The following is a 27,427-nucleotide window of genomic DNA, read 5'->3' on the forward strand; positions in this document are numbered from 1 at the left end:
GCCGCTGCCACTGGCCGACTTCTGTTCCGAAGCGCCCCGGGTCAGAGGTGTAGCCCATCCCGCGCCGCCGAAGGTGCGAGCGGGTGGAAAAAGAGCTGCAGCCCGTCCTCCGGGTGCACGATGGGTACGGTCTGCATGGCGGGGAAGGCAGGCGTGGCCAGTTCCCAGCGCGCCGTGCGCACCAGCTCCACCGCCAGCAGCTGGAGCACAGCCTGTGCCAGCTCCTGGCCGAGACAGCTGCGCGCTCCGCCGCCGAAGGGGATGTAATGGAAGCGGCCCGAGGCGCCCCGCGCATCCTCCCCCGCCGCGCCGAAGCGCTCGGGGTCGAAGCCCTCGGGCGGGCTGCGGTACACCGCGGCGGTCTCGTGCGTGTCCCGGATGCTATACATCACGCTCCAGCCCTTGGGGATCTGGTAACCCTGCAAGGGAAGTGAGGGGACCCGCCTGAATACGAGGCGCTTGGAATCGAGTTCTGAATCGACCCTCCACCCCAGGTCTGCAGGAACCGATGTCTAACCCCGAAGCTAGGAGAACGCTCTGCGTTCCAATGTCAGCTCCTTCTCCCGTGAGCTGTGTGGCCTTAGGCTGGATACTCAGTCTCTCTGAGCCTGTTTCTTATTTGATAAAATAAGACCCAAAATGCCCTTTTTGTTGTTTGGAGACTAGAATAATAGTCTGACATATATATGTATATCAATGATCACTAAATGTTATCTGTTGTTTATGTTTCAGTGTTTGGTCTTTTTTTTTTTTTTTTTTTCTTGTGACATTAGATCCAGAGAACTAAGTTCCACTTTCGCACCTTCTCTCTGCCTGGGCGGGAACAACACAAATGACAGGGACCCTCATTCCTCTATGGTCAGCTCAATTAGAAAGCTCTTCTTTGCACTGAACTGAAAACTCTCTAACACCCCCCATCCCCACCATCCATTAACTGTACCATAATATTCAGGTCTGGTGGCCACACTTCAAGAAGATGCAAATGGGAATTAAACCCAGGCATCTTTAAAATGTTGGAAGGCAGCCTTCATGCTTCCTCTACCCACCTTCAGCTTTTTCAACTATTCTACTTTTTGATGTGTCTTCCAACGTCCCCCCCATCCCACCCTACCCTACACTATTCTCCTTCCTTCCACTATCCTCCTTCCCTAGCCTAAACAAGAGCTCTTCCACACTCACTTTCCCTCTTTCACCTCTCTAGGCCTCATTTTTCCCATCTGTAAACTGGAGGATGGCTTCCCCTCTACTCCCCCTGGTGGAACTGTGCTCCCCTTCCTCTGTTTCCCTTAGACTGTAGAATGAAGTTTGAATTTCAAGATGCAGCATCCAAGACACTTCTAAACACCTCACTAATCCACCCACCTCTGCCTGGGTGGTCCCCTCTCTGCTGGTGTGCTGTCCCCATCCTAACACTTGACTGCTCCATGTCAAATGTCAGCACCCAAAATGTTCTGGTGTTATTCCAGACTAACTAACGACCACCATCTTCCTCACACCAGTTTGGGATGAAGTTATCCTCTTGACCTCCATTCTCTCCATAAAGAACTCCTGAAAATTAGCCGAGCCAGGTCCCACTTCCCGGATGGATGCACGGTTGGAATCCACACCTGGCGAGCCAAGGCGAGGAACAGGTAGCAGCAGAATCCCAGCAGAATCCCAGTAGCTACAGTGCAATGGACCCCTGGTATGCAATGCCCCACAGATGTTCAGGGACTGTTTAAAGTAAGGCTCAAGGAAGGAGGTACCCAATCCAATCTCTGTCTGCAGGGACAACCATTCAGGCAAACACCCTGGGTTTGGAAAACTAGGCTCCACTCTGATGCTGCCACTGTGCCTTGCAGCCCTGGCACTACCTGACAGAGCTCAAAGGGACCAAGACCACTTTCAGAAAACAAACTGAGGCCCAGAGTGAAGAAGGAATTGCCCAAAGTCCCAGAGAGATGGAACCAGGCATGGGTTTCTTGAGCTTGTGAGGCAGTAGGGAAGTGGCTATGGGACACAGTGGGGAGGAGGGGCTCTCCTTGTTCCCCACCCACACTCATTGGCTAAGGAGGGGGGCGTACTGCGCGGAGAAAAGTATGTTTTTCTTCTAAAACTGGGCCCTAGGGGCGCCTGGGTGGCTCAGTGGATTAAACGTCTGGCTTCGGCTCAGAGTCCTGGGATCCAGTCCCCCCTCAGGCTCCCTGCTTCGTGGGTTGCCTGTCTCTCTCTCAAATAAATAAATAAAATATTAAAAAAAAAAACTCGGTTCTAATTGAGGGGACTGATCCTTGCCACGGAAGAAAACCTGTTCCTCGCCTTGGCTCGCCAGGTGTGGATTCCAACCGTGCATCCATCCGGGAAGTGGGACCTGGCTCGGCTAATTTTCTGGGCGGAAAGCGGAGGCTCGGGGCGCGGAGGCGAGGGTGGGGGGTGTGGGGGGTGGGGAGAGGCGACCTCGCGGGCCCAATCCCTCCGGCCCCGCCCCGCGACAGGTGGCGGGGGGCGGGGCAGGCGCGCGCACTTACGTCGAGCTCGAAGGTGCGCAGCGCCGTGCGGTAGCCCCCGGACACCGGCGGCAGGAGGCGCAGCACCTCCTTGACCACGCAGTCGAGGTAGCGCAGGCGGCCCAGCGCCGCGAGGCTGAGGTCGGGCTCGCAGCCGCAGTCTGGCCAGGGCCCCGCACCGCCCCCCGCGGCCCCCGGCGCGCAGCCGCACGCGCGCCCCAGTCCCTGCGCCGCCAGCTCCTGCCGGATCTTGGCGACGGCCGCCGGGTGCTGCAGTAGCAGCAGGACGAGGGACGTGCTGGCACTGGCCGTGGTGAGGAAGGCGGCGAAGAGGAGCTCCACGGCCGTCTCCTGCAAGACAGCCGGGACGGCGCTGAGTCTGCGGCAGCGGGCCCTGGCCGCAAGGCCTCCCGCCCGGCCCCGTGGCTGGGGAGCAAAGGGCCCAAATCTACCGTTGCGCAAAAGCCAGAGGGCGGCTCTGTGCGCGGGCCGGGAGTCGATGGAATCCCAAGCGTGCCGTTTCAGAAAGCCACATACAGCAATGACCAAAACCAGGATCTATCCCCTTGCTTTGAAAGGACTCCCAGAGACAGCGCTAGGAATTTATTCTGTGTGCTGCTCTTAGGGTTTTAAGTGTGTTAAGTCCTTTGATTCTGTGACACACAATTACTGCCTTCGTTTTACAGGGGTGGAAACTGAGGCTCTGAGAGGTGTTCAGGGTAGTCCCAAGCACTGGGGCTCGGGAGTCCCGAGCTCTTAACCACCCAGTGGTGCTGCCTGCATCCCCTGCTGGGCGTTGTGACAGTGAACTGGGTTGGAGGTGGGAGGGCGGAGGAAAGCCTCTGCAGCAGGAGTGGGGCCTCCGTCGGAGCAGAGGAGGCATCGTGGCTTCCTCCTCCTGCTTAGTGGAGTGGTCCAGTGAGTATTAAACCTCTTCCAGGTCTGCACTGTCCAAGAAGGACAGAGAAGGGGCCTGGTGGCTTCATCCTCCAAGCCCCAGCCTCACCCTCACTGCCTCCCTATGTCTTGCCAGCTCCTGGTGGCCCGCACAGTTTGTGTTCATGCATTGATTTGTCTGATCATAGAATGAATGTGTACCCCGGCCCTCCCACACCTCAAGAGCAAGGGCTGTGTTTTGCTCTCTGCTATATCCTCAGTCCCAGCATAGAGCCTGATGCCCGGCAGACACATCATAACGTCTCTAGAATGAATGACCTGGTCCAAGGCTAACCGCCTGCCCTGCACATGGGAGGCCCAACATCCTTCCTGGCTAGGCCTAATCTGCCTGGCCTGCCCCTGAGGCCCAGACCAGAACTAAAGAAGCCTGATTTGGGGGGGTGCAGTCATCTGCCCACCAGCCCTGTCAAGCACTCTCTTTTCACAGGGGAGGGCTCTCCCAGGACTCATGAGCCCACTTGCTCATCTACTTCTAACCACCTGAATACCTCCAGATCTCATGACTCAGGAATCAGAATCAAGATTATTAGCCCCATACTCAAAGAAGAAACTTAAGGCTGAACCCTACCCTTCATGGCTCTTGAAAAGTGGGAAATTAAGGCCCAGAGAAAGACTGGGAGTTCTTTTGGAAGGGTTGGGGTGTTCCCATTTCTAACTTTCCCCTGCTGCTCCTTTCTGCATTCTCCAACCTCTCTACTCCTTTCTGCATTCTCCAACAGCTTTTAGGGGCCACTCCAAAGCTTCTCTCCTTACTTCCACTGCCTGTGCTCTACACATACCTGGAAAGGGGCTCTAATTCTCAGGGGAGACCTCCTGTTGGCAAAACAGGTTAAAGGTGCCAGGTGACAAGGTGGCTCATGGAAGAAGAATGTCGATTTTGGGAAGAAGAGGGAGCTTCAAGGAGGATGTGTAGTTTGACCCTGAACCCTAGGGTTTGTAGAGAAAAGGAATGGAGAGGCCTTCATATGGGGTGGTGGTGGTGGTGGGGAGCAGCAGAGGCAAAGGTGTGAAGTGACAGAGAAGGGGGTGGGGAAAGCAGAGCTGTTTATGGCCAGAACCTGGAAGCAAGGGCCACTCTTACAGAGGTGGATGGTGACTGGCCCAAGGCCACAGAGCTAGTGGCTATGGCTGAGCCATGACTGGAACCCATGGCTCCTCTTTCCCCCTCTCCTGAGGAGTGCCTATGGCCAAATAGGACCCCAAGGAGGGCAGAATGCCCCATGTGTATGGGGACCTGCTAGGAATGAGAAAGAAGTAGAACCTTCCCACTGCCTACCTTGAGCTCCTGCACTGAGAGCTCATGGCCCAGCTCCCTAGTGCTGTGGATAATCATGTCGAGGGCGTCACCCGGCTCTGCAACCTTGTCTTCGTGAAGCTTCTCTGCAATTGCCTCCTCCAGGTACCGATGCAGCTGGTCTCGTGCCCGGATGCCCTGATGCATGGGGAGAGAAGGGAGGTGGGGCAGGAAGGCTGAGGGGGCCAGACCTGTACACCTACCCCGCCACATCCTCCTGGGGCTCTTCTGGCTTTGCTGAGATCCAGGTGTTAAGCTTCTCAACTTAGCTCCATGCCTGGCACATAGTAGAGGCTCAGTGAATGCCCAAGAACTTATCCGCGATCTCTACACATAATTCTCTCTTGATTATCACATTTCAACCTTTGAGGCAAGGCAAAGAGTTACTGTCATCCTGAGAGGAGGATGCTGAGGGGTCAAGCAATTGCCCAGAGTCACAAACCTCTCAGTCCCCAGGCCTGGCACAGAGCCTAGTCAGGCCCTTTCCCTGCACTAGACTCAGGCAGGGGCAGTGGGCACCAGAGTAGAGAGGAAGGAACATCTTGATGCATCCAGCAAAGCTCTGGCTTAGAGAACACTACTGGATGTTCTAAGCATTACCCTCTTTAAGCTGATAGCCAGGGGGTGGGGATTCGGGGAGCAAGCATAGCAAAAGCATCTGAGCCCTTGGGCTTTGAGAGCATAGGAGATCTGGTTGAAATCCTGCCTCTGCCCCTACTAACTGTGTGATCTTGGGGAAGTCACTTAATCTCTCTGAGCTTCAGTTTCTTCACCAATAAAAGAAGAAGAAGAACACTTTGCAGGTTGAGAGGATTGAATCAGAAAATATATTCAAGGCGATCAGCCTAAGGCATGCCCCTTTGTACATAACTATTATTTTTATTCAGGTGAGGAAAACCCAGGCATCGGTACAGTGAGAAGCCTCAGCTCACGGACAACGAAAAGGCAAACGCAGCCTCCCAGTTGCTCTCGGTCAAACGCAGCCGGCCCGGTCGCTCGGAAGTCTGAGGAAGCAGCGGTTCTTTGCTGGGGAAACTAACGCGCGCCGAGCCGCGGACGGGAGCGGGAACCCACTCCTCTCAACCCAGTCTAGGCCTGAGGAACGTCGCGGCGCTCGTGCGCCCATCAGTTGCGCAGCCATCCGGGCTTCCAGAGACGCGCGGGGGGCCAGGCCAAGGGGCGCCGCTCGGCTTGCAGCTGGGCTGACTGCTTGGGCGGCCGCCCCCGAGACTCAGGGTCGGAAGCCAGCGGCCGGCGGGTCCGCCGCGTATCCCCGCGGGGCGGCCCGGAGAGGCTCTGCGGCCGCTCGGGTCACACCGCGGGCGAGGACAGAGGTCAGCCCCGCCGCCCGCCGCCACGCCACACCACCTCCCCATCCAGGCCCCTGCCTCGGTCCCGCCGGGGAGGTGACGCAGAGGGCGAGCCGAGGGAGCCCCCGCTGGGATCCCCAGAGGAAGGTCTGAGGCCAGATCGCCGGTACCTTACGCAGGCCGCTGAAGGGGACGTCCAGGGGCAGCGAGAAGAGGTTCTCTACGAACTGCTCGAAGGTCCGGGCCAGCTCCGCACACTGCACCTCGTCCAGCCGTAGCCCCAGCAGGATGCGCGCAGCCATGCGGAAGGTGAGCGCCTTGGCGGCCTGGTAGACGGCAACGGGCCGGCGGGCCGCGCACCAGGAGCGCACCTCGCGCCGCAGCGCCCCTTGCAGGCGGGGCACCAAGCGCTGCAGAGCTGCACGGCTGAACACACGTGCCAGGACCTGTGGGGGGCCCGCGGCATGAGCGCCGGCCGCGGTCCGTTCGGCTTCCTCTGCTCAGCGATTCCAGAGGAGCCAGGAGGCCGATTTCGGTCCCCTTCTCCTCTTCCAAGCGGCCAGGACCTAAATGTGTTGGCTTTTGCTCCCGCCCGCCCGCCATTCCCTCTAGCTCTCTGATGTATACAGTCCCTCCCATCCACCCAGGCTCCAGATGCCACCTCCTCCAGGAAGCCGTCTCTGGTCCCTCTCTGAGTCTGATTTTCCACCACTCCGGTATCAGAATCACATAGAGAAGATCGGAGATGAAAGGCCCCTTGAGTCCCAGTCCTGACTTTATAAACCAAAGCGGGAAAAGGTAAGAGACTGGCTCAAAGCCACCACTGGTTAGCCTGGGGTCCCTGCCAGCTTCAAAGTGTGCCCCTAAAACCTAGCCCCGGCTGGCCCACAGCAGGTTCCCCGGGAACCGCATGCCTGACGTCCCAACGGCCCCTTCTTTGGTCTTGGCTCACCTTGCGCCGCCGCCGGTGCGGCTCGCCCACTGCGCCAAGCAGCGTGTGCGAGCCCAGTAGGATGTGAGCGCTCTGCGGCCACTGGCTGCGCACCAGGCGGTGCTCGCCCAGCAGGATGGTGCGCACGTTCTCGGCGCCGCTCACGCGGATCACCGGCCGGCCGAGCAGGTGCGTCTTGAACACTGTCCCATAGCGCTCCCGGCGGGAGCTGTGGAAGCGGGAGCCCTGCGAGCGAGGCGGAGCGAGGCTGGAGCCGCAGGGCCTCGGCCGGGGGTTTGGCCCAGGCCGCCCAACCGCCCCTCGCCAGCAGCTCCCCGCTCCAGGCGGGCGCCTCACTCTTTACAAAACCGAATCTCAGATGGGCCCCGATGGAAATGTAGATGGGATTGGTCTGTTCCCATTGGTGAGGTGAGGAGACTGAGGCTCAGCATGGGGACCTGGGCGCCCGAGGCCTCACGGCTGAGAAGTGCCCCGATTCCTTATTCCGTGCTTGCAGGGTAGAGGGCGAGTGTTCTTAGAACCCCTCGGTTCACCCTGGCGTTGCGTCGGGTCGTGTTTAGGTTGCGCTGGGGAGAACTCCGGCGACATACGGTCCCTTCAAGGGAGCAACTGAGCAAAGGCGAGGGCTGTGTCTACGCTCTGGGACTCGGGCGACAGGATGAGGCCGGCTTGGAACCCTGGGACTGCTGTGAGTGAGGAGGGTCCGGTGGGAGCCAGGGAAGAAGGGGCCGTGTGGGGTGCGAGCTACTCACCTGAACTAACCAGTGCAGCGTTTCGCCGAAGAAGGGCCAGCCCATGGAGCCCTTGGGCAGGGGCAGGGCGGAGGCCCGGTCCCGGCTCAGCGTCCAGCGGAGCGTCCAGAGGTGCTGGGCCAGGCTGAGCAGCAGGCCGGCGCACAGGAGAGCGGTGCCCGCGGCCCCCAGCACCGACAGGCAGCTGGGCCCCCAGGGGAACATGGCGAGCCTGCGGGGACCGGGCGGCGCCGGAGCGCAGGGGCCGCGAGAGCCGGGGCGCTGCCAGCGCCCAGGGCTCACCTGTTGGTCCGGAAAGGGCCCGGGGCTTGCGGGCCAAAACCGAGATTTAGAACCTCGGGAAAGGACCTCGCGCTAGGGGCAGTGGTAGTAGAAGGCGGCTGCGACCGCACGCCCTTAGGGAACGGGCCTTCCTCTGGTCCGACGGCTTCGGGGCCCAAACGCCAGTGCCTCGCTGGGGTGGCGGCTTCCTCGCGACCGCGGTCGCCGGCATCCGCGGGTACCGCCCACCTCCTCCCCGGGTCCCCGCTCCTTTGACGGAGCGGAGGCGAGCTAGGAGAGGAGCAACTCTCCGGGGTTCAAACGTGCGCTGCCATCACCGGGGCCGGGCCCCCGCCCCCCGCCCCCCGCCCCACCGCCCTCTCTCCTCGGCCCACCCTGGGCACATTTATATAGATATTGGCTCCCTCCCTATGGACCCATCCCGATTCATACAACGTGACGCGCCCATGCATATTTAAAGCGCTCGGAGCAGAGTAATGATTGGAGGCGGGGGGCAGCGGGGGCTCACCCACGGGCTAGTGGGGAGTGGCAGCCGCGAGGCGCTCGGGCCGGGCTGGGGGCCGCGCCCCGCGCAGATCCTCGGGCGGGGCCTGCAGTTTCGCGCCAGAAGTTGCCGGCTGTACGCGGCAGCTCCGCGGGTGGGCGAACCCGGGCCCTCCGGCGCCCCCCGTCCCCACCCTCGAGGCGGGGTGCCCATCCTCTCTGGGCACGCAAACCTTGACGGGCTTGAGGTGGGGCGTGGGCGGGGGGAGTCCCCTTGGCTGTTTCAGTTTCCAGAGAAACTGAGGTCTTCGATGGCGGCCTTGCGTTGCAAGCACATCAAGGGATACCCGGGGTCGAGTTTCTCCGACATCCCCATCCCCACTCCGCACCCGCTTCTGATCTGCCGCTTCAGGGCCCCTGCGGCCCGAAGCTTCGCCGAGACTCCGTAATCCCGCCAGCAGCGGGTATCTCCCGGCGCCTTTCCGGTCCCCGGGGCCGAATTCGCCGTCCCCTCGCGCTCGGAAGGCCACTCCACCCCACCCCGTTCGGTCTCCCAAGATGCTTCTCCGTTTGCGTCCGGTCCGAGCGCTCCAGATCTCCCAGGGCGTTGGCGTCCCGGTCCCTACAGGGCAACCCGAGAGTAGGCGGCGAGGGGCAGGGGTGTCGGATGTATTACGAAAGAAGGTGAATCTCACACCATCGTGGCTGCGAACCCACCGTGGTCTGCTTCAAGCCGTGCAACAGCGGAGTGTCCCCGCATCTGGGGACGCCTCAACCAAAGCCAGGGAGACGCCCTGAGTGTCCCGCGGGGCTGGGGAAGGCAGGCGACGGACAGCCACATTCCAGTCTTCAAAAGAGCTAGCTGTGCACCACTCCTCTTCTAGCTCCCAGATTTTACTGTGCCGCAAGAATTGCCATGTTTTCCATGTAGTGTTTTTTAAAATGTGAAGTACTTGAAAGATTGAGATGGTGAAGAGAATAAATGCTTATATCTTTGTTTTGGTGACACTCCCTATTCCAATAACCAGGGAATAAAAGTCTTTCTAAAGGAAGAAGTTGTTTTCAATAAGGAACCTCCGGATAAATTCAACAGCAATGCATTTTCTACAACTTGCTCAACCTTTTTAATGTTTCTTCACAAAATCAAGAAATGTACATATAATTCTTTACACTTATTTTACAGAGTCAAGTGTAAGTTTCTTACAGGCATAAATCCTGAAAATGCAAAAGGAATATTTAGCATAAATACAATGAAAAGAAAGTTGGGATCAGACTGGTATTTCCATTTGGACCACGGTAATCTACACAGAAGAAAATGTACATTCATTTTAGATTTTCCAGAGTTCATTTCGTTTGGCTTGTTTCCATACAAAGGATAGGTACTGACATCTGCTATCTGAATAAAGTAACCTGACCCCTGTAGAAACTTCTGTGTGTACAAACATATCTACCCTAGCACAAGCAGCACCTGAAGTGGTTTACCTCACTTCATTCCTTTCCTCTTTTAACTTGAACCAAACCAAACCAAATAAATCCTAGAATGGGGTCAGCTACAAATAATATGGTTAGAAATATTAACTCTGCTAACCAGAAACAACACTGCATTTTTAGAAAATCCAAACACCTTTTTATTTCTTTCATATTCAGAACCATTAAATTAAACCACCCAAGCAGAACAAATAATTCACATTCTTACTGAGTTAAATCAAGTTTGATTTCAGGGATCTTTAAAGATTTGCATATTTTCCCCTCAGAATCTGCAATATTGGAAAATTTAGTCTACTTAAATCATATTGAAATGAAAATAAAAATTAAGCCACAAAATGACAGTGAAATACTCCCATATCAGACATGATGGCATTTCAAAACTGGATAGTGATGAAAAAAAAAAAAACAACAGAAAAGACATTCAAGTCTAAATAGAAAAAAATACTTCTATGTAGAGGCATATAAGGTTTTTCTAATGTGTTTAAAATCAGTTACATACACAACTTTGACCGAATTTATATATTACATTTTGCCTTTTTTCCCTAAATGTGAAAAAATTAATGTCACACTTTCCATATATAAAATAGTATCCAGTTATTTAAAAATCCATACAAATGATATTTTTGTTTCTTGTTTCATCTCTCATCAGTGTCTTTTTTTCTACTGCATTTTTAAATGCTGCAAACAAATTAAACTATCATGACCCGTGCTTGTTAGAGATCAATGTTGAATCACAGATTTGGTGTCACGGAGTACAATCCAAGTCTATGTATGCTGGGACATCCCATTCACCAAACTTCTCAGCTGTTTCACGACTGTCTCTATCAACTTCTGCTTGTCTCGATCATTCTTCCTGAACTGAGCAAATATATTGTTCTTTTTGCTAGTATCCTTCATCCTAGGAATATATGTGAATGAAGAAGCTTGGTAAAAGGAAATTAAAAGCTATGCTGTCACAAGTAAAATATCTTGGCATGCTCTGAATTATCTCATACTAATTCTTATGCTTGAAAAATATACTTCAAAGAAAGTGGAGACTAATAAAAATACAGAGAAAGTAATTACACAAAAAATTAGTAGCTTTATTTTATGCTCTATATCAAGTGGGTTTTTTTTTTTAAAGATTCTTTATTGATTTATTCATGAGACACACAGAGAGAGAGGCAGAGAGACACAGGCAGAGGAAGAAGCAGGCTCCATGCTGGGAGCCAGACCTGGGACTTGATCCCAGGTCTCCAGGATCACACCCTGGGCCAAAGGCAGCACTAAACCACTGAGCCACCCGGGCTGCCCCTCAAGTGGGGTTTCTGCATTAGTATGTAAGTCTAAAGTATGTTAATTTTTCTAATATAATATTTTCTAGTATCATCCCACAAAGTATGCTAAAATACATACCCTCTATGGACTCTGCAAATCACATTCATAGCAAAACAAGGTGAAGGAAAAATAACATTAGAAAATCTAAAGCAGCATTTTTTTTCTTTCTTTTTTTTTTTTTTTTTTTTTTTTTGTGGCCTCAGTAGTGTTTCATGGCATGGTAAAATAAATTTACATTTGTTTTATTTTATTTTATTTTTAAGATTTTATTTATTCATGAGACACAGAGAGATAGAGATAGAGATAGAGATAGAGATAGAGAGAGAGAGAGGCAGAGACACAGGCAGAGGGTGAAGCAGGCTCCATGCAGGGAGCCTGAAGTGGGGACTTGATCCTGGGACTCCAGGATCACATCCTGGGCCAAAGGCAGGTGTTAAACCACTGAGCCACCCAGGGATCCCCAATTTACATTTATTTTAAACAGTTCCTTTTGTCCTCTCAAATCAAATACATGATAGATATTTTAAAATGTGGGAAAATAATAAACACTTTTAATTCAAAAACTGAAAATTTTAATAGTGATACCTGAAATGAAATATGATTAAAGTGAAAGGAAAACCTGCCACATCATGAGAGGGAAAAGTAACACCTAAACTTCTTTTTAATTGGACAAGATGCGTCAAAATTTTGTTCACATCAATATAAACAGCAATCTCATAAAACCACACTGACACTACACCAGGAAAGAGAAAGGGTTATGTTTTGGTCATTAAAATGGACTGAGCTTTTAAGCTCCATTTAGACATTTCTCTTTTGTTGAAAATCTCTAGTTGTTCAATCATCACTAAATCACAAAATGCTAAAATGTTATGTATGCAAAGAAGTCTTCAGGATATACTCACTTCTCCAAAAGAGTAAGAGCTGTATTTGGATTCACCCGAAGGTACTTAGAAGCTGGCTGTCCATAATCAGCTAGATAAGTAGACCAATCCCAAACCATAAACAGGTCAAGGAGCTGAGGAAGATAGGGCAAAAAACGTTAAACCAACTTTTGACTATTTACCTATCATAACTAATACATACAGTATATGCCATTCTTGGTCCACTCTAATATGACCTGCTTCTTAGATGAAACAAAATAAGGAATCCATTTTTTAAAATTTTATTATTAACCATACTTTATAGTCAAAACAGCATATACTATATTTTTACTTTTGAAATTACTGAAATTGTCAAGGGTCGCTTTTCTAATAGAATACTTGATTGCATTCTCAAACAATTGTAAAATAATGAAAACACTATTAATAGAATTATATTAATACTTGTACTGATGTATATAGATTTAATCTTCATACATTATTCAGTTCATACTTCCATTTAATTAATAAGGGCTGGTGCTACTGCCTGTTTGAAGAATTTCAAAGAACTTAAATTGAACCTTTTTTCGTAGAGGTTAAGTATGTTTACCTTTCAAAGAAGCCGTTTGTACCTAGACTTTTCCCAAAGTAATTTAAAACAAAAGCTCAGATAATCTCAATTAAGTGCATTAAACAACCTCTGCTGGATTCTCCCTGGTGATAGATCTTCAGTAGTATTATGAAATGAGGGCTTCAGGACTCAGCCTGTTAACTCTAGGCAATCATTTTGTATAAACAAACAACAACAAAAAGAAGCCCTCTTGTATTCCGTAGTGTTTTAAAATTGACTATTTGCTTTATAATCTCCAGTTAGAATTGTTGTCAAATATGGAAGTAATCTTTTAAAAGCAATGCCATGCCTAAACCAAAGCACCAAACTCCTTATCCAACTTTAAAACCCTAATCTCCTTTAAGCCATTTAAAACCAACTTCCTATCCCCATTTGAATTGTTTCAGAAAGCTAAATACTTTACTTACTACCTTCCTTCAGTTTTTAAATTCTTCTTTCTTCTTGTTTTAACTCACTTTATAAGTAAGGGGTGTACTGGTTTTGCTTTCAATTGAAGGACACATTTGTATTTACTCATAGGATATGTGAACCAATCTGTGGACTCTGGGAGGAACAAAAAAACTTCAGGGGTGATTAAAACCTAAGGAAAGGTTACAAGAAACTACCTCTTTTTTAGGAAGGTAATGGATTGCCTGATTTTTTTCCCATCCAATATTAACAGAGCTATTAATAGAGCCGTTCCTGTAAAAGGGTGAAAATTCCATGATAAAAATATTAACTACTAATATTAAAAGCCCCTCTATTTTCTTTTGGACAACAGTCTAGGTTATATCAAAAGTTAAGATCTCGGTAAAGAAACTACACTGAAACAGTGCTAAAAGAATATACTGTCTGAAAAAGAAAAGTTATTTGAAGTTTAAATTTATTTAATTTTTGACTGTTGCTTGGCGACAAGCAACTTTCACAAGGAGGGAAAAGCTAACTTTCACACACACTGATGGCTAAAATGAAAACCGGCATAACATCTCTGGAATGTGATTTTATAATACATGTTTAGGAACACAATAAAGTGGCCATTCCCTTGGATTTAGTAATCTTTCTAGGAATTGAGCTTCAGGAAATAATAATAAAGGTAGAGAATAATGATACTAATCTCAAAAACATTAATTGTGTTATCAAAAAACTGAAGGGGGGAAAAAAACAAAAACCCTGAAAACATGCCAAATCTCATTATTGAGAAAATGGTTAAATAGTGAGGTATATCTATCTGTAAGGTGAATATCATGTACTTATTAGAACTGATGTTTATACAAAATTTTAAGTATCTAAGTAAGATGTTTCTGATAAACGTTCCTACTAAAATTACATAAACACTCATCAACAAAAGACTGAAGGAAAATTTTCGAGAATGTTAAGAATGGCTGTTATTTGTGTGGTGGGATTATGGGTAACTGTTACTGTCTTCTTCGTTTTCATAATATTTCACAAAGGTCACATATTAACTCTGAATTAGAAACAAGGGTTATATATTTGTATATTAAAATAATTTCAATAATAAATACTCCTCACACAGTTGTTAACAAAAGCCTAATTTTGAAGGATTCTTCTTTTAGGTGTTAAGTATAACACACAAGTGTATTTGCACAAGTATGTGTGGGCAAGCGCACAGTCAGCAGAAAGTAACCACTTAATACACTGGCTGTAATCTCCCTTTCTTTCCAAAAGGCATTAGCAACATGACCTTTGGGATTTGGAAGAGGAAGAGGCCTTAAAATAAGTCTCTTTTTTCTCTTTGGCTGATCTACCCCCAGGTGGGGAAAGGAGGAGTCCATTTAATGAATTTAAAACTTATACCAACTCTAACAGTGAATACAGAACTGGTTCTTCTACATAACAGCACAAAAACAGATTCACTTAAAGAAATACTATGCTTACAATTTTCACATATGGTCAGATACTCATATGCAAATCTCTTATTACTAGAAATTACAGGAACCCTAAACTTTAACCTGTCTGTTCACATGTAGACAGGTCTAATCTACATGTTTTTAAATGTACACTAATACTTTATAGAAATACACATTGTGCATCATTAACTTGTAGATATCAATGGAAACCTGCATAAGGTTGCACATTCATGGTTAAGGAACGCATTGCCAATGTGGATTAAAGGCCAACAATCTAGGTAAGATTCATTTATTCATTCAACAAATATTGACTGCCCACCTATAATATACTCGCTACTGTGCCAGACCAGAGATACAGTACTGAGACAAATAGTCACTGTCCTTCAAGAGTTTCCATTTTAAATGGGAAAAGTGGGAAAGCAAGCAGTTAATATTTTGATTTTAACATGAAATTATACACTTGATCTTGGCCAAAAGGCTGAGAAGCGATTAACATGAAATTATAAAGAAAAAAAAACATTCACACAAAATACTAGTAATTTAAACTACAGTAACACACGAAGCTACATCTATTTAATTTTCATTTTTTTAGTTTCAAGGTTTTTTGTTGTTGTTGTTGTTGTCTTTAAAGATTTTTATTTATTTATTGATGAGAGACACAAAGAGAGGCAGAGAGAGAAGCAGGCTCCATGCAGGGAGCCCGATGTGGGACTCGATCCAGGGACTCCAGGATCACGACCCAAGCCAAAGGCAGACACCCAGCCGTGGAGCCACCCAGACGTCCCTAGTTTCAAGTTTTTATTTAAATTCCATCTAGTTAACATACAGGGAAGCTACAGTCAATTTAATATTTAGAAGTTGCTGATTTCTGTAGGAGCCAGTGACTGCTTGCTCATCATTCTCAGCCCACGAATCCAGTGGTTGTAGACTCCAGCGCCATTTCTGTGTCTGTGCCCCAGAGGACTCATGGATACAGGTGCAGAGGAAATATTGAGCCATAAAACACACTGCTCTCCTATTCTGATTTCTCATTTCCATGTGTGTAAGGTTTCTTCAAATGCAGAATACAGCATTTAATAATAGAAACAAACTTCATAATGCTAGGCAGCCAAACCCATAAAGTGTGTCCAGCACAGTTTAACCACTCAGTAGACATTCAAGAAATAACTTACTGATTGATGATGCCAGACCATTCCAATTTTACTCGGGAGCTTTTTCCTTAAGCTTCTCAGAGTATAAAAAATGAGCACCCTTGGGATGCTTGGGTGGCTCAGCGGTTGAGCGTCTCTTTGGTTCAGGTCCTGATCCTGGGGTCCTGGAATGAATCAGGCATCAGGCTCCTCATAGGGAGCCTGCTTCTCCCTCAGGTTATGTCTCTGCCTCTCTCTGTATCTCTCATGAATAAATAAATAAGATCTTAAAAAAAGAAAAAAAGAGTACCCTACAGACTTCTTTGGCTTATGCTCAGAGCTATCTGAAAAAAGGCCAATGTCGGCCTGCGGGCAAATTAGGGCTAGTGAATACAGTCAACTGACTTCCCTCTGTAGCACCCAGGCTTTTCCCTGGGGCACTGGTAAAGAAAATAAGATTCTGGGGGGCAGCCTGGGGGGCTCAGCAGTTTAGCACCACCTTCAGCCCAGGGTCTGATCTTGGAGAACCAGGATCGAGTCCCATGTCAGGCTCCCTGCATGGAGCCTGCTTCTCCCTCTGCCTGTGTCTCTGCCTCTCTCTCTCTGTCTCTCATGAATAAATAAATAAAATCTTAAAAAATAATAAGAAAATAAGGTTTCCTCATGATAAAGACTAAAATCTAACGTTAGTAAGAGTTAAATGATCTTCTCAGAGAAAGAAGCACTAATATTTCTGAATGGCCTATCAGTGTCCTTCATCCATAATTATTACAAGGTCCTGTTTCACTTTTTTATTTTATTTTTTATTTAAAAAAATTTTTTAATTTTTTTTATTTTTTTACTGTTTCACTTTTTTAGATTGAAGTATAATTGCTACACAATATCCTATGGGTTTCAGGTATACATTGTGATGTGGCATTTTTATACATCACAAAACAATCCTCAATGTAAGTCTAGTTACCATCTATCACCATAGGAAGTTATTATAGTATTACTGACTATATATCCTATGCTGCATATTATATCTCTATGACTTTAAAACTGGAAGTTTGTACCTGTTAATCCCTTTTACTTATTTCACTCACTCCAAAACCACTCCCCACTCTGGTAACCAACCATTGTCTCCTGTATCTGTGAGTCTGCTTCTGTTTTGTTTGCTCATTTATTTCGTATTTTGTATTCTGCATATAAGTGAAATCACAAAGTATTTGTCTTTCTTTGACTTATTTCATTTAGCATAATACCTTCTAGGTCCATTCATGTTAACACAAATGGCAAGATTTCATTTCTTTTTATGGCTGAGCAATATTTCAGGATTCTATATATATTTATCCTGTATATACATTTATCCCACAGCTTTATATATTTATCTACTGATGATGCTTAGGTTGCTTCCACATCTTGGCAACTGTAAATTATGCCACAATGAACATACTGGGTGCATATAGCTCTTCAAATTGATCTTTTTGTTTCCTTTGGATAAATACCCAAAAGTGGAGCTGCTGAATCTTTTTTTTCTTTTTAAGAGAGGGAGGGAGAGAGAGAGAGAGAGAGAGGTGGGGGAGGGTGGGCAGAGGGAGGAGAGAGAGAATCTTAAGCATGTTTCACACCCAGCATGGAGCCTGACAGTGGGGCTCAATCTCACAACCCCGAAATCATGACCTGAACCAAAATCAAGAGTTGGGCACTTAACTGACTGAGCCACTCAGGTGCTCTGTAATTGCTGAATCTTATGGCAGTTCTATTTTTAATTTTTTGAGGAACCTCCACACTGCTGTCCATGGTGGCTGCACCAATTTACATTCCTACCAGCAGTGCACAGGGTTCCCTTTTCTCCACATTCTTGCCAACACTTGTTATTTGTCTTTTTGAGAATAGCCATTCTCATAGGTGTGAGGTATATCTCACTGTGATTTTGATTTGCATTTCTCTGTTAGTTATATTTAGCATTTTTTCATGTGCCCATTGGCTGTCTGTATATCTTTCTTTGGAAAAATGTCTATTCAAGTCCTTTGCCCATTTTTTAACCGAATTGTTTAGGGTTTTTTTGTTTTTTTGTTTTTGATATTCAGTTGTGTACGTTTTTTTGTTTTATTTATTTATTCATGAGAGACACAGAGAGAGAAAGAGAGAGAGAGAGAGAGGCAGAGACACAGGCAGAGGGAGGAGCAGGCTCCATGCAGAGAGCTTGACGTGGACTCGATCCCGGGTCTCCAGGATCACACCCTGGACTGAAGGCGGCGCTAAACCGCGGAGCCACCGGGGCTGCCCTTGTTTGTTTTAAAGGTTTTATTTCTTTATTCAGGAGAGATGCAGACAGAGAGGCAGAGACACAGGCAGAGGGAGAAGTAGGCTCCTTGCAGGGAACCCATCGTGGGACTCAATCCTGGATCCCAGGATCATGCCCTGAGCCAAAGGCAGATGCTCAACTGCTGAGCCACCCAGGTGTCCCTAGTTGTGTATGTTTTTTATATATTTTGGATAATAACCCTTTATCAAATCTATAATTTGCAAGTATCTTCACTCATTCGGTAGCGTGCCTTTTGTTTTGTTGGTCTCCTTTACCGTGAAAAAGCTTTTCAGTTTGATGTAATCCCACTTCATTTTTTAAAGTAAAGTTCTACTGAAGTAAAAGATATAACACAAAACTAGGACATTATTCTTGGGTCCTACCTTGTAACTCTTATGCCAGACCAGAGTTACAGAAATGAGCCCATTTCTATAGGCTGCTACCCATGCCTGCTTTGATCAAAAAGCATGATCCTGGGTCTTTGGAGTAGTTTAAAAAGAACATGCCTGCTCTGGAGGAAGGCATGAGGTAAACTGGAGTGGTGTGGGGGGAAAAAACCACTGTTACTCACTTTCACTCCATACACAGTCATAGCCTTGGGGTTTACCTCTCACATTTGGTCAGGTTTCACAGGATGCACTATATCCTTAATATTAAAACCTAAGTTATAGAAAACCTCACTTCTCTACCTTAAGCTTTGCTCCCTTTCAGATGGCAGTACACAAATAATACATTTGTTATTAATTGCACAAAATCTCTCTCAGTCTTAAAAATAAACAGTAAGACAGTCTCAACAGGTGAATTTATTAACATACATACCTGATATTCAAAGATGTAGATCAAACATGAACAGAAACAAAAATCTTCCCTAGATTATTCAAAAGCAATTTTTATAATTACTTATTAAAGGATAAAGTCAGACATATTATAAAGAAAATTGGTATTAAGTCCTATAAATGGGTTTGTTCCAATAGTCAAGTAAAGTAATACTACCTTAAATCCTTTTGGGAAGTAAAGCAAAGTATGGATCATACAAAAATGAACAGCAAAATACGATGCCTCAGTTCTATCTCATCATGATTTATAAGATTATCTAAAATTTGTATCCTAACTTCTTTTTTCATCAAGGATTCAAAAATACCCTTCACAACAAATCTGATAACATAAAGTGGATTTATGCCAATATCTGTAAGTGAGTTGTAAGTTTCACTTCCTCAGCATTCCCTGTGTGTGTCCAGCAAACAAAAAGATTCAGCTTAAGCTAAAAAAAAAAAAAAAAAAAGATTGCATGTGTGGTCCCATTCATATGCTCAAAATAGTTAAATCGCTTCAGAATCACTGAAGAATTCATTTGTGTCAATGCATGTGGCTTGCTGACAGTTTCTTATCCTAAGTCTCACTCCCAGTTTATACCCAAGAAACTGGGGGTCTCCGACCTGTTGAGATCACTTTGTGCAAATGACACAATGAACCTAGGCTGACTTAAAACCATTCTATGGAAATCTTGAAGTGACTTTTTGCCTTTGTAAAAGTGAACCCAGAGTGCCAGGTCATTTTTTCCTTGAATCTGGTTTAGCTTTCTTTGTTTTGAATCTTTTGGGTTTTGCTTTTGAAGCACCTCAGGGGCAGTGACCCAAGACAGATGATAAATAAAGTTAAGCCAACCTCAAGAGAAAAGCAATTGGGGATACCAGGTTTGCTTTTGTAAATGTGAACAGTGACCTGGGGGCTCAGGGTCAACCTTAGTCCCCAAAATTCCCTTTTCCAAACACCAAATCCACCTGGGACCTCAGAGTTGGCTTTGCAGATTCCAAAAGTAAAGCAGGAGATCATTTTTCCTTTCCCTCCAAAATGCAAAGGCAATGCAAGGGTTCTACAGCACTTCAGAGATTTAAACAACAAAAATCCTAAACCATAATACAGCTTTAACGAAGAAATATGAGCAATTAGGCACTGGGGATTCAAGAAAAATGGGTCTTAACTAAGTTAGTCCCAATGGGGGAAAATACAAGACCTTTTTCTAAACAGATGTTAAAATCAAATGATGAGCTTAATATGATTTTTAAAGCTCTTGGCTTTACCCCCTTTCCAGCTATTCAAAAACACCACATAATGGAAAACTCCATATCAAACACAGAAGAGGATTTTAAGTTGCAGCCATAAAGGGCCTAGGCAAAAACTGTTAAGAAGCAGTACAGAGCCTTCACTCGCCTCACTTTTTGCCCTCAGGTGTTAACTGCCCTCAAGCTTCTTCATGCTGATATACCTGACTCCTATCTCACAACTGTCCTCTTCAAATGTCCCATTTGCCAAACCTGTTCTCAGCCAGCCTTTCTACTCCCACCTACGTAGGACCACAAGCAAGCTCTGGGCACAGCACTCTGCAGAGACTGTTTAAAGGTATTGATCTCTTCAGGTCATTTCACTCCAGGAACTGCACACAGCAGAAGTTAGAATTTTTTCAAAGTATTTGTGATGCTAAGTTATGTAGTACTCCTAGATAACTCCTTGAGTGGGTTTGGATTTTGGGAAAAGTGGTAAAAAATGGAATTTACATAATCAAATTTTATACAAATCCACATTTGCTTTATCTTTAATTTTTTGGTCACTATCATGTCTAAAATGGCATAAAAATACATATATATGTATGATTTTATGTGGCTAATTTATTAAAATAATTTTACCAAGTAATACATGGTTAATAATCATATAGAGCCTATCATAAAAACCAACAGTCCACTGCTCCACCCTTCCCATTCTCAGAAGCAATCACATTTAACTCCTTCTGTTTAATTATGGTGTACTTCAGTGTCTCTAAATACACTTACTTTTCTAACTTTTGATTTATCAGCTAGCATCTATCATATATAATGGTTTACCTTACTTACACAACCTTCCTATTTTTTTAAAAAGATTTTATTTATTCAGAGAGAGAGAGAGAGAGAGAGAGAGAGAGGCAGAGACACAGGCAGAGGGAGAAGCAGGCACCATGCAGGGAGCCTGACGTGGGAGTCGATCCGGAGACTCCAGGATCACGCCCTGGGCTGCAGGTGGCGCTACACCGCTGCGCCACCAGGGCTGCCCACAACCTTCCTATTTTTGATGGCTATCACAATTCTTCTCTATTTTTACTTTTATAACTTTGATATAAACTGCTATTTCTTATGTTACCTTTACAAAATTTTTAAGACAGTTTTGAGATGTAGTTCACATACAGTTCAGCCATTTAAATTACATGAGTCAATGGCTTTGAGTATATTCATGGAGTTGTGCAGCCATCTCAAATCAGTATTAGAACATTTTTGTCACCCAAAAGAATCTCCATATCATTAACACTCTTCAAATTAAGAGTCGTATAACGTGTTTTTTGTAGTGAGTGTCTGCCAATTAGCATGTTTTCAAAGGTCATCCATGTTGTAGCATGTGTTAGTACTTCATTCTTTTTTATTGACAAATAATATTCTACTGAATGGATATGCCACATTTGTTCATCCATTCATCAGTTAATGGGCATTTGGGTTATTTCCATTTTTTAGTTATTACCAACAATACTGCTGTGAACATTCATGTACAAGTTTTTATGTGGATATACGTTTTTATTTTTCTTGGTTATATAACTGGGAGTAGAATTTGTTAAATAAACTTTTAAGATCTTCTGACTCTCCATTTAGTAATATAAGAAATTAACATCTATTTATATGGTTTGATTTTTTTTAAATAGATTTTATTTATTTATTCATGAAAGACACACAGAGAGAGGCAGAGACACAGGAAGAGGGAGAGGCAGGCTCCATGCAGGGAACCTAACATGGGACTCAATCCTGGTTCTCCAGGATTATGCCCTGGGCCAAACGCAGCGCTAAACTGCTGAGCCACCCAAGCTGCCCATATGGTTGAATTTTAAAATAATTCTTTGGCAACTGGGGTTTAATCTATTTATATTACATATTTTAACCCAAATAACGATAGATACTTAACTGAAGTTTCCTAAAAGTTTCTTATAAATGCCAAAGATGTTAAAATTATTATCAAGAATTTTTCTAGTGTCTATTTCTAAAAAGCAAAATCCCTATAATTATCCAAAACAGGAAAAGAAAATTTCAGATAGTTTCCTCAGGTACATTTACCTCAAACAGTTGAGTATGATTTTGATTTTTATAATACCTTTACACAAACTTGGCCTGTTTTTCTTCAGTCATGAGAATACCTAGTTCAGTTTCCTGATATTGAAAGGTGGATTACACATTGAACAAGAGCACTTACCTAATTACCCAAACCAGAAATCTGCATTCAGATTGATTTTGGTTGATACTGGTGCTCTGTTTGTAAGTAGGCTCCACACCCAGCATGGAGCCCAACTTGGGGCTTGAACTGAGATCAGGAGTCAGTTGCTCAACCAATTGAGCCACCCAAGTGTTTCATCATTCAGTCTGTTTTGACTCCTCTCTTTCACAACTCTGGCAGCTAACTTATTCCAAAATTGTGCCAATTAGACCTCCTAAATATTTCTTGAATTCACTTGCTTCCTCCTTTCCATTTCTCCTACTACTACTATTTTAGTTCAGATATTATAGTCTCTATCCTGAGGCCTTTGGTCTCACCTATCCCACTCTTCTTCCTTCTAATACCCTAGATCCATCTCCACACTGCTGCCAGAGAGATCCAGCTAAAATACAAATGTGATCACAACATTCAGTTTCTTTTTAAAGATTTTATTTATTCATGACACACACACACACACACACGCACACACACACACACACAGAGAGAGGCAAAGACAGGCAGAGGGAGAAGCAGGCTCCAGGCAGGGAGCCCGATGTGGGGTTCGATCCTGGGACTCCAGGATCATGCCCTGGGCAGAAGGCAGGCGCTAAACCACGGAGCCACCCAGGGATCCCCACAACATTCAGGTCCTTAAAACCATCAATGGCTTCCCAACTTCTTTAAGATAAAGCTCAGTTTCTTTAACATGAAATGAAAACTGATTTTGTACCTAGTCCAGGTTGTTGGGGAAAAAGAATTTCCTCTGCCTTTCAAGGTCCTCCTAACTGGACTAAGAATCAAATTGATGTGAGACAGATTAAGCGGAGAAAATTAAATTTAATAGCTTACCTATGGAGAATCTACACAGACATGGAAATTCCAAAGACAATGAGGCAACATGAAGCTTATATGAGCTAGAGACAGCAGTAGGGTCTGAGGATACAAAGGGAAGAAGGACCATTAGCAGGAAGGTGAAAGGAGATATTTGGGAAAACAGAGGTCACCCTATAATGCAGAGAAGTTTCTTAGGTAAAAAGGAATCTCTGTTAATACTCTCTTCCTGGAACAAACAGGCATTTGAAGGGGACATAAAGAGCTTTAACTATATCTGCTGAGTTTTGATTCCTTTTAACCCAAAATATGCCAAAGTTCATGCCTAAGTGGCCCATCTAGGGGTGGCCAACCTTTTGGCTTCCTCTCCTACTTTGTAATTTAAGCTCCTAAACAAGGAATTCCTAATAGTTCTCTTAAGAAGAACCATGATTACCCTCAGTATGTTGCTCATTTCCTTTTCCTCTGTGTGGAGTTGCCTTCCCCTCCTTCATCACCCATGTAACTCTTATTTATTCCATAAAATTTAAATTTCTTAAAATTTAAATCTCACCTCTCTCAAGAAGCCCCCCAGACCATCCTGGTTGGGTTTTCTGTTCCTTTCATGTCTTCAGAGCACTTGCCACATCTTTATCACAGCATTTTCCACAGTATACTGATGTGTCTGCCTACCCATTAAATAATTAAATATCAATTCCCTTTGCAGTTTGGGTGATTCCATGGTTATTTCAGCCCAGTCTCTTTTCAATATCCCAGCAGTTGGAAGTGCCTTTACTTCCTCCTAATAATGTACTTTGTAAGTGCCTCAAAGCTGGCAATTTGTGTTGCTTGTATTTGTATCTTCACATTTGGCCCAGCACTCGGTGTATACTAGGCAACAAGTAAATGTTGAGATGAAACCATGCATGTGTACCTTGTGACCCAGAATTTTATAAGTCTATGCTGAACTCACATCTTATATACTAATAAGATAGCTATGTAAAGATAGCATAAGGTAAATATACCTTAATGTTAACTATTAATAATTAAAACATCTTTGAATTTTTAGTAATGTCTTGTAATTATTCTGAAAGCTAGACTGGTCGATTTATTGACTAATTTGTGCTTACAGAATACACTAAAAATATTTCACAACCAAAGTTCTGCTCCTGAGTTTACCTTTTGTAAACCAGGGATGCCACCATCAAACATACTAAACAAACATTCTCAGATCATACATTTTTCTGTCCATATCCATTATATCATCTGCCATACTTCTGTAACAAGTAGTAAATGTAATTACTTCACCAATAAAGTTCTCATTTCCAATACTCAGAAAATCAAACCTTGAAACTCATGATGAGAGGTGTTCACCAGACTTTGATCCTCTCTGTAAGTCATTTTGCTTCATCAAAGCTATGGAGAATGTTGGCAAATCGAACTCCAATAAAAAAATACACACACACACATACACATACAGACACAAAAGCTATGGAGAAGATCTGCTTGTATAAATTGGCTGTGTAAGACCTAGAGCAATGAAGGAAGACAAGATGGATTAGCCAATGGAGAAAAATTATATGCCAATGTGTCTATACTCCAGGATATAGTTCCTTGAATGAAATGAGCTAGAGACTAAGCTGGTGCTTCATTATATACTCCTTTAAATGCACTTTGATAAAAAGAAAAAGGGAGGGAGAATAACCATTTTTTTAAAAAATTTGTGAATCTAAGTGGATATTTCTCTCCCTTCCTCCCCATAGTTGTGATTTAAAATAAGGCAAATGAAAACTTGGAGAATCTAATAGATGGATTAGTCTTCAATAAAATCAGTCACATACATTTTATTCTAAAATTTTATAAGTCAAGTAATGTATAGTATTTTAATTTGCCATTAGTTATAAATGCATCCTTCTCTTCTTTAAAATGGAACTCAGACCACTTGAGATAAATAAAACAAAACAAGACCATTAAATCCCAATCACTACTGGAGTTAAAGGGGATAGTTTCTATGGTAATACCTTAGTAGGTAGTGACAAAAGTGGAGACCCAGTTCCAATCACTGCATAACTAGATTTCACTTTGGTGAAACAGGGAACTTAATTTCAGTTGTGTATCTCACTTGTTCTGCTTTCTAGAGATAAGGTTTCAGTTTTATATCCTAAATATAAATATAGATGCTTTACCATTTTGCTATGGAATGCAAAGTTAGCTAGACTACTGCAGTTAGCATGATGGAAATACAGAAAATAAGAATCTTTGTGGTCTCCATTTAAGACAAGAATATTACATTATCTCAGTGAGTATTTGTATTTAAGGGGGCTTGCATCCTCATTCATCTCTTTCAAGTCTTAAAAATAAAGATTTTGTAATCTTTATTCAAACAATTTAAAAAGGTCTGTATTTAGTTTACTTTTCTACAATCTAAAAGGCACTTCTTTTATGCTAGACAATTTATTAACCCTTAATTATCCAGTTACTTCCAAACCTGACTGTATATGTAATTACCTTTAGTCAGGTGTAATAATTTACTTAATAAACATGTCAGAACACTTGCTGCTTAGTCTGTTTCAACAGATAAATTCAGTTTTTCCACAGCCTCAAGGCATAATTAAATTTGAAGAAAGGGCAGTTATCAAACTACACTGAAGCTGATTCACCAAGGTAGGAGTATACAGCAGGTAGCCATGGCTTACATTGGGGCCTGATTCTTGCCTTGAGTGCTTAGGTGATAGATTTCTGGGACAGGGTAACTGACAACGCAGTGACATTCTGACCAATGCAGGTATCCACATGAACTTCAAAATGGGCAACAAACTTTAAGCTGAAGCTTAGTTAAAAAACATCTATGGGTTAAGACCTATTGGCCTCACATCTTCACTACAGGGTACAGAATTAAACTATAAAAAAAGAAACTAAGTAAAAACAGCAGGGGAAGGACTTATCTTCTTCAGAAGATGAATGCAGCCAGTGGAATTAAATAGATTGTGATCCCTAAGTCTTGCAATGCTTGCATGATATGAATCTGTATAATGGGAGTGCAAAAAGAAATCCCTACCTGACCTCTGGATAACATAAACAGGAAATCAGGTCATTTCTAAGCAAAATAGGCTGCGTCATCCTGTTAAAATAATTGTTTCCATTTTACTTTGCATTAACACCGTACATTAGGCCATCAGAAAAAACTCAAGCTGCAAAAGTTTCTTCCTTTTTTTAAGATTTTATTTATTTATTCACGAGGAACACACAGAGAGAGGCAGAGACACAGGCAGAGGAAGAAGCAGGCTCCCTGTGTGGAGCCCAGTGTGGAACTCGATCCCAGGACCTGGGATCATGACCTGAGCCAGAGGCAGATGCTCAACCACGGAGCCACCCAGGCACCTGAAAGAACTTCTTCCTTATAACACATAATACCAGACCCAGCACCCTCAACACAGCCAAGACGGTAAAGTTGGTTAATAATTAGGAGGACAAAGAAGGGGAGAGATGGATAACAGGTAAAAAGTCTAAAGCATTCTTTAAGTATTTACAGATTAGCTGAAAATAAATTAACAAAACATTTTTAGTTTTATTTATTTAAGTAATCTCTACATTGACATGGGGCTCAAACTCACAACATCGAGATCAAGAATCATCTGCTCTACAGACTGAGCCAGTCATGTGCCTCATAAAAGGAATTTCATTCTTCATAAGTATCTGGGATAATAAGAGAATATTCAATGATTTTAAGGAAATATTCAACAAATACTACATCTTAAAATGAGTCAGCTTTTTTTTCAGAATAATTTTTTTAAAGATTATTTATTTGAGAAAGAGTGCACAGTAGCAGTGGGGAAGGGCAGAGGGGGAGTGAGAAGCAGACTCCCTGCTGAGCAGTGAGCCTTAGATGGGGCTCCAGGCCCCAGAGATCATGACCTGAGCCAAAGGTAGACACTTAACTGACTAAGCCACCCAGGTGCCCCCAGAATAATTTTTTTCTTTTTTTTAAATATTTTTTTTCTTTTTTTTTTCTTTTTTTTTTTAATATTTATTTATTTATTCACAAGAGACAGAGAGAGAGAGAGAGAGAGAGGCAGAGACACATGCAGAGGGAGAAGCAGGCCCCATGCGGGCAGCCTGATGTGGGACTCAATCCCGGGTCTCTAGGATCACACCCCGGGATGAAGGTGGCACTAAACCGCTGAGCCACCAGGGCTGCCCTAAATATTTTTTTTCTAAGATTTATTCATTCACTTGAGAGAGGGAGCACGAGAGACAACAGGGGGAGGGGCTACAGGG

General features: G+C 44.7%; 2 protein-coding genes across 14 annotated transcripts in view; both read right to left on the reverse strand.

The window, feature by feature from the left end:
* Positions 1–3: 3 nt before the first annotated feature.
* Positions 4–7,955, reverse strand: CYP26C1 (cytochrome P450 family 26 subfamily C member 1). Its single transcript, XM_072806086.1, has 6 exons — positions 7,752–7,955; positions 7,000–7,224; positions 6,218–6,493; positions 4,720–4,875; positions 2,508–2,837; positions 4–419 (listed from the first exon to the last, which is right to left on the reverse strand). Exons 1-6 carry the CDS (start codon positions 7,953–7,955, stop codon positions 42–44), a joined length of 1,569 nt encoding a protein of 522 aa, XP_072662187.1. The 3' UTR covers positions 4–41.
* A 1,661-nt stretch (positions 7,956–9,616) lies between these two features.
* The window catches only part of EXOC6 (exocyst complex component 6), a 223,381-nt gene continuing 205,570 nt past the window's right edge, over positions 9,617–27,427 (reverse strand). For all 13 annotated transcript variants that reach the window (XM_072806090.1, XM_072806089.1, XM_072806087.1 and 10 more), the window contains 2 exons: positions 12,224–12,336; positions 9,617–10,902 (listed from right to left, as the gene is read on the reverse strand). In XM_072806090.1, coding sequence (XP_072662191.1) covers positions 10,770–10,902; positions 12,224–12,336 — 246 coding nt within the window. In that variant the 3' untranslated portion in view covers positions 9,617–10,769. The remainder of the gene's footprint in view (positions 10,903–12,223; positions 12,337–27,427) is intronic.

The sequence above is a fragment of the Canis lupus genome, chromosome 29 (genome assembly GCF_048164855.1).
Source record: "Canis lupus baileyi chromosome 29, mCanLup2.hap1, whole genome shotgun sequence".
NCBI lineage: Eukaryota > Metazoa > Chordata > Mammalia > Carnivora > Canidae > Canis > Canis lupus.

What these genes read in the sequence shown, in the direction of transcription:
- CYP26C1 (XM_072806086.1), bottom strand. Translation starts at nt 7,955, where the DNA reads ATGTTCCCCTGGGGGCCCAGCTGCCTGTCGGTGCTGGGGGCCGCGGGC. An exon ending in CGCACCGGCGGCGGCGCAAG is followed by an intron (nt 6,494 to 6,999) that starts GTGAGCCAAGAC and finishes GGCCCCCCACAG; the next exon opens with GTCCTGGCACGTGTGTTCAG. An exon ending in TCTCAGTGCAGGAGCTCAAG is followed by an intron (nt 2,838 to 4,719) that starts GTAGGCAGTGGG and finishes GCTGTCTTGCAG; the next exon opens with GAGACGGCCGTGGAGCTCCT.